The sequence below is a fragment of the Plectrocnemia conspersa genome, unplaced genomic scaffold (genome assembly GCF_051122295.1).
Source record: "Plectrocnemia conspersa isolate PC_06_02 unplaced genomic scaffold, ASM5112229v1 ptg000004l, whole genome shotgun sequence".
In the NCBI taxonomy this organism is placed as follows: Eukaryota; Metazoa; Arthropoda; class Insecta; order Trichoptera; family Polycentropodidae; genus Plectrocnemia; species Plectrocnemia conspersa.
In genome coordinates, this window is record NW_028277168.1 from 18,938,720 (window position 1) to 18,948,819 (window position 10,100).

A 10,100-nucleotide genomic window follows, 5' to 3' on the forward strand; every position below is an offset into this window, starting at 1 on the left:
ATTAAATCGCTTGGAAAAACAGTGAATTATTAAAAAATTAAATCTCAAAAAAAGTGTTTCGTATTAGCAAATATTTCTTAGAAATATATTATTTTGTACTAATGAAAGGTTTGGCCTTTTTCGGTTTATGCCATTGGAGAATCGTTTATGACATTACTTCGTTGTAACAATTCTTGCCGGCATAGATCCTGTATACTTTCTTTTTTCCAAGAATAATATAATGATACATGCGAAAATAACAGTGCATTAAGTTAAAACTTTAAAATTTTCATTGTATATATCATTATGTAATTCTCTAGGGTGGGAACCATTGCCCCCATGCCCCCCATATACTTTTAGCCATCGTGACGCAATAGATTTACCTGTCAGGTCACGATGGTCTTAATTTTAATAAATAAATATTCAGTGTTATTTTAAAAGAATATATCGATAATACTCGTTTTACATAAATACTTTTATATTATTAAAAAAATGAATTTAAATGGCGCCTAATTTAGTATTTTATCGGTTGGTGTTCCCAGTTAGACCTGTACACGCTCTTGGTGTACCTACCAAATTATTCCTACATCGAGAAATATGAAAAATTCTTAACTAATACATTTTACGTAAACATAAGCGCATGTCAATTTTAAAACTTTTTTGAAAATATTTTTTGGCATTTGAAAAAAAGAGACGCATAACTCGTGACGATCGGTGGCGTTACGGTGCGTCGCGCGTCAGCCGCCGCACGCCGAGGTTAGAGCCGCCGCCGTCGCCGCCCGCGCCCCTCGCCCCGCACCGCCCCGTTTTGCGCCTGTTTGCCCCCGTCGCGAGGTAGCCTTAAAGTGCCTCAGCCCCGACAGGTGACCATTTCGCCCCATTTTTTCGGTCAATAGTGCCCGTTCGCCGCCGTCAATTACCACTTTGACGTTTCGGCGCCCGAAGGGCCCGCAGACGCCCCGAACGCGATCGAAGACCCTTGCGGCTCTCATTCGAACACATTTCCTATTTATAACATCTCCGAGTCGATATTAAATACGTTATTACGTTTTTTCGGCCTAAAATCATAATTGGCGGCCATAACCCTCATTTTTCATCTTCGAAAAATGTTTTCTATGAAAAACGAACCATACGCTTAAAACTACAGCTTATGGCCAAAAAAATTGTGTATGACGTAACGATGCGCACATGTCGATACTAAATTATAATTTTTATTGCAATGGTTAATTATATATGCAAATCCACTGATTATTTTGACGTTTTATAATCATAGGCAATGATATAAACGCAAAGATGGATAGCGGAGGATACTCACTTCGGTGGGATGACAACCTTCGGGTATGTATAAATTAACAATAATAATAATATCTAACATATTAATTTAAAATAATATATTCCAGGGTCGAAATGGAGGTATTATATCAGAAGAAATAATAAGTGACATCGATTCAGTTCAGTCGCATTACTCGATTGATCCTAATTCTTCGCATTTGGTTAGTTTTATTAGATAAATAATACATTTTTACTTGTGCACTATCTTAATTGATGTTTTGGTTTATAGAATAACGAAATAATACCAGATACCGATCAGATCGCCGCCGAAAATTTGATCTTTTTGGCTCAAGATATCGTAGGACAGATCGGTAATTACGTCGAACCGGTTCAACAGTTCAACAGTGACGCGTTCACCGTCGAACAAGTTGAAATTGATAATGCGGGCGAAATAGAATGTCAGGTGACCGAAGAAGTCATCACGGACGATTGGGTCCAACCTGGAGGACAAGAAAGGTAATAAGCTCGTCATGTGTTGACCTTCTGTAATAAAAAAAATAAATATTAAGAAATTAGTATTTTTAAAAATCGTTCTGCCCTGATGTAAGCTTTTCGTTTCATGATTGTGATATTTTTCAATTTACATAGATTTAATAATAAATAAATGATAAAAACACTCAAATAATTCAGTGTAATAAGAGCACAAGTTCAATGATCACAAAAATGATAAAGAAGTAGGCTTTCATGATTTTTGTAAATGTGATTATATAATCATTAAAAATTTAATTACGCTCACACAACTACTTTGAATTTTTTTTATATTTTGAACGTTCATTAGATCAAGTTAGGTTAGGTTAATTCGTTTAGATTAGGTTTGGGTTTAAACAGCAAATGCACTAACGCCCTCAGACTACATTACAAAATATATCCCATGTAAGAATTGAAACTGCTATTTAGTAGGTGCTATTTAACAGTGAATTATTTTAAGAGATTTAGCATTTAAATAAATACTTGTTCGATAAAACTAATTGTTTATACATTACAATAATAAGAAATGAGCATTAAATAGATGCATAGATTGAGCAACATTTTATTTGTAGTGTGCAATAAAATATATAAACTGCGCATTAGAGTTTCGTTAAGAGTAGCAAATGACTGAAGTTAAGCAGCATTGAGCGTAGTGTCAGTACTTGGATGGGTGACCACTTATAATTAATTCTATCTATTTGCCGATGCTTCACCACAAACTTCTCCAAGTGTAGTTTGTATGAAGTTGAAAAAACAAAATAAATATTCTCAAAAAAATTACGAATCAATGAATTGTTTCCATATGCATTTTTATTGTTGTACTTTCACACTTAAAATAATTGAAAATAATTTATTATAACTCACCATAGTTTGAATGAAGGTTATAAAATAGTGTTCAAAAAATAGAAAAGATCCTAAACAATACACAACTTTATTCTTGAGTCTTGTATTTTTTTACTATCATACTATTTTTTTTATTTTGTTATAAAAGTGTAATAAATATACTACTTTATTCGTTGAATGAATCAGATTTAATATATTGTTTTGCTTCTTAATTGTATTTTGTTGATAAAAAATAGTTTTGTATGTTCTAAATGAATGCATGTCTGATATTTAAAAATAAATTAGGTTTGTTTGTGTTATTATGATCTATATACTTTGTAATTGATTATAAAGGTATTAAAGTTTATTAATCGTTATTGTCATTTAAATGTTATAAAAATAAGTCATTAAAAACTAGCAAAATGTAAGAAATTTTTATGAGTCAAAATTTCGTATCTATCGAATAATTGATTTTACAGTAATAAATCTACTTTTTTATTTTAGAGTTGACGTGTCGTTGGAGCAGTTGTCATTACCAAACATTGAACAACAACACGAAGGACATGATGTCGATTTTTCGCTACCGACCGATCAGGTAAAATTTCACATTCCAGTAATTAACCGAAGGAGTTATTAATATTAATATTAAATTTAGGATCAGTATACGGCTATGCGTCCTTACCCGTGCGACTTTTGCTCGCGTCGATTTCGCAAAAAAGCTAATCTGATGAATCACATGGTGGCTCACCAGAATGATCGCCCGTTTGGATGTAATTTGTGTGGAGCGAGATATGTGAGGCGTTGCGATCTATTGAATCATTTAAAGGTTCACGCCTTCGTTCCGGAAGATGCAGAAGAAGGTATTTATCAATTTATCTCTTTACTACCTTTATAATATTTTATTGATTTACAAAAATTTTCTTCATAGAAACTGTAATTACGACTGACGAGGCAGTTGTAAAACGAAAGAGTCGAAAGCGTTCAGCCCAATATTCAATCGTTAGTTGTTATTAATATTAATATACATATATCTATAAATTGTTTTATTTATTTTATCTTTTTTTAGAGCGATAAATCGTCTACGTATTCTGATAAAACTTCTGTAGCAGCTCGTACGCAACAGTACGAGGGCTCTGGAAGCAGCAGTACTAATTTGCTCAATAACCGGATCAACTTTGAGGCTACAGATCCTAGTCGCCCGTTTGTTTGCCAACATTGCGGAGTCGGATTCGCACGTGAAAAAGCTCTCGCGTCTCACGCTAGGGTAACACAATCTCACTCTTTTACCCCCCTCATAGTTATTTTTAACCGTTTTATAAAAACTCTCAGGTACACGGCAGTGATTCACCTATCGAATGCAATATTTGTGGAGAATTATGTTACAGTAAAGAAAACCTCATAACTCACACACATTCCCGTCATCCAAATAGAGCTCCTCAAGCTTTACCGATGTATGAAGGTATAGTTTATTATTATTATTTACGATTATTTTTTATCATATCTGCTTTATAAAATTAATCATAATGCTTTGCTAAACATTTAGAAGAGAACTCGTCTGAAGAATCTGCCGTCGAAGACAGACGCCATGATAGTTGGGTTGAGTTGATTTGCAAAGACTGCGGGGCGGGCTTCCAAAGAGCCGATTTGCTTCATAAACATGCAAGAGCTGCTCATAAGTAAGATAATTATAAAACATATTGTTTATTTGAAGATATAGGAAGGCTAATTTTATTTTCCATTAGTTATATGTATATGAAGAAAGAATCTGAGAATGACAATAAAAGCGTGCCGGAAGCAGACGAAGAAAACGTAGAAGAAACTGAAGAAAATTGGGTGTCATTGAATCACGCTTGCAGCGTTTGTGGCGAAGGCTTCAAAGATGCGCTAGAGTTGCTGGCGCATGCGGAAAGTCACGCCAGGGGACGCAACAATAGGTATTCATTTTCCTTATTAAGTGATTACTCCTATATCCTATTGTGACCTATTCTAACACGTTTTCAGACTTGATTTGCTCAATGCATCTCGTCGGGGATCTTTCTCTTCATTCCTCCGTGTTGTTTCAATAATATAATTGACAGATTGGTTATAAGGTATTTGGAGCATATCTTCCGATATGTCTTGAAATAATGAAATCAAAGATTGCTCTCGTGGTGATTCTCTGATCTCTCCATATCTTCGTTATTTTATTCTTGGTTCTCATTCTTTATAGGATGAAATTTAATAATATCGAGAGGTTCTGTGCTGACTATCGAGAGTCTTCAATGCATTTTTTTTAATCCTAAATTACTCTTTTTGTGTTCTAGTTTTTAAAACTGAATGTTAAATAGTATCGGCGAGTGTTGTTCGCAAATAATGATCCAAATTTTTTACTGTGCCATTTAGATGTGTCAGCTGCGGAGAAAAGTTCACCGATAATGCAAAGATGGCCGAGCACATATCGACAAATCATCCCGACTTGCCGCCGAATATTTGTCTATTTTGTGGTCGGCTTTGCAGTGACGAACGAACCTTGGCCAAGCATATAGCCTCGCAACACGACGGCCAAGGAAAGACTTTATTCTGTTCGAAATGTGGAAAGAGTTTCCACAACAAAGCTAGGTTTGATTTTTTCTTATTATTATTGATTTAGAACCTATTGACAATTAATAATATTTTGCCCTTTATAGATTAAAGCGGCACATGGCGTCACATAGAGATAAAGCTGTCACATGCGACGTATGCGGCGATAGTTTTGCAGATGGACGATCTCTCATGAACCATCGTCACTCTCATAAAACTAACTCTGGAAGGAAATTCCCATGTCATGAATGTGGTTAGTATTATTATAAAATTATATAAATTGTTTTACTTTCAGAAATCATCTACTCAATGAACAAGAGCAGTCTTCTAAATTGACGTATCATCTCTTTCTTCTCAGGAAAAACTTTCGGATCTAGGAGTTCTCAGCAAATTCACATAAGAATTCACACTGGAGAACGTCCTTACGGATGCAGGTTCTGCTGGAAAGCATTCGCAGACGGTGGCACTCTAAGAAAACACGAGAGAATTCACACAGGTTCATAATTCTTCATTCATTGCTACCAGTAGTCTTGTTTCTTAATTAATTTTATTACGACCCTTTCAGGTGAAAAGCCCTACGCTTGTGCTATATGTCCGCGAGCGTTCAATCAACGTGTTGTTTTACGGGAACATGTAAGATCTCATCATTCTGGACCAAATTCTCACCATGGAGTCGGTAAATTAAAACTCTTCCATTGATGATATAAAATATAGTGGTATATTTTACTTATTTTATTTCATCTAGGTTCGACTCCGTATTGGTGTCCGGTTTGCGATCGTCTAATGGCGACTTCCGTAGAATTGGTTCATCACATCATTCAGCATTGTGATAATAATACAGCTATGAAGCGGCAGCCACAGGTAAAAACCGGTTATCATTTTGAGTATTAACGTCGATCTTTAACTAATCTGGTTCCGTTTCAGTCTGGACCCCGCAAATATAAACGTCGGCGCAAGTTAAACACCGACACGAAGGCAGGTAGTCCCTCTGAAAATAAAAACGATACAGAAGGAAGCGTCTCCGAAGGCGAGGTCGTCGTAATCCCGATTAGAAAATTACACCCTTCTAGACGGGCGAAAGAGGACGAATCTCCTAATTACCAATTAGACGATAGCAACGAAGTTTCCGTACAAAATACTAGTTCCAGTCGAAGCGGCGAATCTAGCGTAGGCGGTAGCGCTAGAACCAAAGGCAAATTGAAAACCAAGCGCACGGTTGAAGTGCAACGGCCCAAAATGATACACACCGAAAGAACTAAACCCGAAGACACCGCTGTGGTTACTCGGCGCAAAGGCAGAAGCAACTACACTATCGTGACTAGCACGACGTCCACCGTGACGACGACTGTCGACGAACGAATTCGACCAAGAACCAAAAACGTATCTTATCACGATAATGTGGAGCGCCTACCGACAGCGACGTTCCCTTCGTCCGTCAAAGCGGAGCCGGAGAACGATATTGCAGCCGATCTACGCGCTATCTACAGAGATCCGATGACGATCGACGATGACCTAGAAGAACCGTCTAGTCACCAGAGAAACGTGAAATGCGAACCCTTCGAGGAAAGGGTCGTGTCGCAAGTCAGTTTGTCGTATATAAAGGAAGAATCCGAAGAGGGAGCGAATTCGAGCGAGGACGGTCCGTTTCGTTGCGAAATGTGTTCCGAAGCGTTCGATGTGCGCCGTCAGTTGTTGGCTCACGTCAGAGTGCACATTTAATATTTTTATACATAATTTTATAACACATGTGCAATAAATTATACTACTTTTATCGTCATTTGCATGGGCGTATCAATTTTTTGTATTTATTTTTACATATCACTGACTAACGTGAACAGTGGGAGTTCAAAGTAGAAAAGTTATGCCGTACTGCTCTTTTTAAACTCCAAAACAACTGATAATATTGTTAGCAAAATATGCAGTGATTATGAAGTGGTGCAGATTTCTACCAGGAACCCACTGAATGTAAATTTTCAAGTTGTATAAAAGTGCCATTGTTTATATGTATATATATAATATATCTTGTGTATGAAAGCATACACATAAAAAGGCATTTTATAGCAACGCTAAATATTATTTTGTGTGTATATATTTATGTACATGTATTCCATAAAATTATTTATTCGCTAGCATTTTGTAATAAATTTTACTGCAAAATTATACTACTTCCAACATACTATCATATAGTAATATAATTATGCTTTTCTTCTTTTTATTTATGGACAAATTAAATCTCCAAATGTTCAGAATAGAAAGGCCTTCTATCTTTTGTGTATAAAAATATTAACTTAGCATATCCTTCTTTGTAAATCATGATTTTTTATTCTTTAAATAATAAGTTATATATAGTAAATATATATTGGTTATTTTTCCCATTTATTATATAAATTTCGTTTTATAGACGTGCATTTTATAAACAATTTTGATGTCGTTATCGTTCAATTTGTGAACATAAGACTGACGGATGATGCTTTTTTATATCGAGCTTGTTGAGTGTTTTTTTTTATATAACGGTTTTAATAAAAATCTTCTTAAAAGACCAATGTGTAATTGTATGATAATAAATTAATATTATTATTTAAATAAACCTTGAAATCATAGATTATAATGTAAAACATTTATTTTGTACATATATAAATGTGGCTGATTTGTAAATATAAAATATTGATGTAAATTACGACTTTTATTTATAGATATAGTACATATATATGTAACGTACATTTTTATCGAATATATAAAAATATTTCATTATAAATATTTACAAACGATTTTGCTATAAACATTGATAATAATTTATAAATTATACGTAAAAATAAAGTAATGGTAGCAATGGTCTAAATTTTGACCCATACTTGTTATTATAATCTTAAGATCGCAGTAAAGACATTAAAAGAAAAATAGAGATCTGGGCAGTGGACGAGTTCATTAAATTGTGGAATAATGCAACCTCGAGATATTTCAACTATCCAATTATCTGAATTTAATTATGATATAAAGTAAGAAAAAAACGAATATTGAAAAGAGAAACAGGTAAAATATGTAATAGTTGTGTCCGGCTTTTCCCAGCTTCAAAACTCTGTTCATGGTATTACCGAGGAATCCACTAGTCCTGTCAGCATCGTCGTCAATTCCTCTCAACAGCCGATCGTGACTGCGCACTTCGTGTCCTATGTCTATCGACAGGGACTTTAAAACGCCTATTTTATCACTGAGCTCCTCCGCCATCCTGTCATTTTCGGATTCTAGCACCTCATTCGTGTTTTGACTCAGAGGCGAGTAGTTATAGTTGTTGGCTCGACGCATCGTGTTGGAGGCCACAATTAGGCTGTTACAGTACTGAAAGAAAACAAAAATGAAAAAATTGGGTTATGAATATGCTTAAATCAACGTTTTATACCTGTAAATATTCAAAGATCAAGCTGACGTATACTCAGCTCGAATGATGACATATAAGATATTGCCATAACAAAAAATATTTTTATACTGGCTTACTAATAGCCACCCAAACTATTATGAATCTTACCAATATATTTGAATAGGCCGGAATTTTTAAATTTAAGTCTATTATTATTACAATACTTATTCAGGCAGCGAGTATTAAAGAGGGCAGGGCCGGCCAGAGGGGCAGCCAGTACAGGCGATCTTGTGGGGCGCCGTGATACCAAATAAAGGCGCAATATTCACTTAAATTATTAAACAATATTGTTAAAAAAAATAATCTAATATTTTTTGCCACGCTGATACGCTGACCTAAGCGATTCGCTGTAGTTATTTGTTATTTGATGCGAATTCAAGAGGGGGGGAAGCCGCGAAGTCGGGCTGTTGAAACATTGACAGTATGGAGAGGAGAACAACGACGGCGATCCTACATATATTATTTATATAAGTTCGCTATTAAACGATTAAACTTCACGTATACCGGTCATTGATAAATCGAGCATCGTCAATCGTTCGCCGGTTAGATTAGGTTCGCTATCCCATTTCTTTAACTTCATATAAACCGAACATTTACCGGTTACAATAATATTTTTCTTCCAACTTCCTACCTGGAGTCTTCCAACTCTGATGAAGGTGGTAAAAAGAGATCGATCTAATGTATATCAAGACAAAACATCATAATCATATAAATGAAAAGAAATTAACGAATATTGATAAAATAAAAATAAAATAAAATATACGTAAGTGAAGGTAGTGACACTACCAGCGTTGAAACATAATTACAAAATTCAGGTAATAACAGTGAAACACATTTATTGATAAAAATGTGATTAATAAAAATAATCCCGGCTAGCTGAAGTGGCATGTCCGATATGGATCGAATTCAAGTTGTCATAGAATTCTAATATTGTCGTAGCCTTCTAAAAACATTTTATTTTAAACGCTATACAGTAAACTCTACGTAGGTACATATATAGAGTAGTTTTCTAATTATTAATAATGAAATCGTAGAACTTAATTGAAACCGAATTAGGCTAAATATTAAGGTGACCAGACGTCTTCACTTAAGGAGGATTGTACTTGTTTTGGAAACTATTTTTTGCTCTCGTAGCATCCCTAAATAAACAAAAAAAATCCGAGATGACTTTTTTTATTAGTGTCCTTTGAAATTTTAGAAATCACCTTAATGCAACTTAATGCAACAGTTAATGATAAAATATTTTTTCTTAATATTAGTTATTTTGTCGGCCATTCTATGTTTGAAGCCATTCTGGTAGTCAGCCTCTTGCCACACGTTAGGAGTGATTTTGGTTTCATCAATGATTATGACACCTTAATGCTTCAATATTATTAGTTTAATTTAAATTATTTTATTATTTAAAAAATAAACATTGATTATAGTCGATTGAACAATCTTGTAAGACATTCGTAAGACTGAGTTGCAAGTGTGACTCGATGTAACGAGCAATTAGTTTTCGACTGCTCTACCCTGCTTTCCGACC

General features: G+C 34.8%; 2 protein-coding genes and 1 long non-coding RNA gene across 3 annotated transcripts in view; 2 read left to right on the plus strand and 1 right to left on the minus strand.

Moving 5' to 3' along the window:
- Nucleotides 1-10,100, plus strand: part of LOC148236158 (uncharacterized) — a 502,848-nt gene that overhangs the window by 387,513 nt on the left and 105,235 nt on the right. The gene's annotated exons all lie outside the window — the stretch shown is intronic.
- On the plus strand, nucleotides 714-7,834 carry LOC148236183 (uncharacterized). The gene is made up of 17 exons (XM_088184133.1): nucleotides 714-842; nucleotides 1,253-1,317; nucleotides 1,380-1,472; nucleotides 1,541-1,767; nucleotides 3,106-3,196; nucleotides 3,257-3,461; nucleotides 3,530-3,600; nucleotides 3,668-3,865; nucleotides 3,931-4,060; nucleotides 4,145-4,277; nucleotides 4,344-4,535; nucleotides 4,984-5,199; nucleotides 5,268-5,413; nucleotides 5,519-5,656; nucleotides 5,726-5,836; nucleotides 5,906-6,021; nucleotides 6,085-7,834. The coding sequence occupies exons 2-17, from the start codon at nucleotides 1,273-1,275 to the stop codon at nucleotides 6,877-6,879; spliced, it is 2,907 nt and encodes a 968-aa protein (XP_088040259.1). The 5' UTR covers nucleotides 714-842; nucleotides 1,253-1,272; the 3' UTR covers nucleotides 6,880-7,834.
- Nucleotides 7,831-8,625, minus strand: Bet1 (blocked early in transport 1). Its single transcript, XM_088184134.1, has 2 exons — nucleotides 8,558-8,625; nucleotides 7,831-8,496 (listed from the first exon to the last, which is right to left on the minus strand). Exon 2 carries the CDS (start codon nucleotides 8,461-8,463, stop codon nucleotides 8,131-8,133), a length of 333 nt encoding a protein of 110 aa, XP_088040260.1. The 5' UTR covers nucleotides 8,464-8,496; nucleotides 8,558-8,625; the 3' UTR covers nucleotides 7,831-8,130.

Bases quoted from the DNA above. Each gene is read 5' to 3' on its own strand.
- LOC148236183 (XM_088184133.1), top strand. From the start codon at position 1,273: ATGGATAGCGGAGGATACTCACTTCGGTGGGATGACAACCTTCGG. The intron at 1,768-3,105 runs GTAATAAGCTCG...TTTTTATTTTAG, and splicing joins CAACCTGGAGGACAAGAAAG to AGTTGACGTGTCGTTGGAGC. The intron at 4,061-4,144 runs GTATAGTTTATT...CTAAACATTTAG, and splicing joins AGCTTTACCGATGTATGAAG to AAGAGAACTCGTCTGAAGAA.
- Bet1 (XM_088184134.1), bottom strand. From the start codon at position 8,463: ATGCGTCGAGCCAACAACTATAACTACTCGCCTCTGAGTCAAAACACG.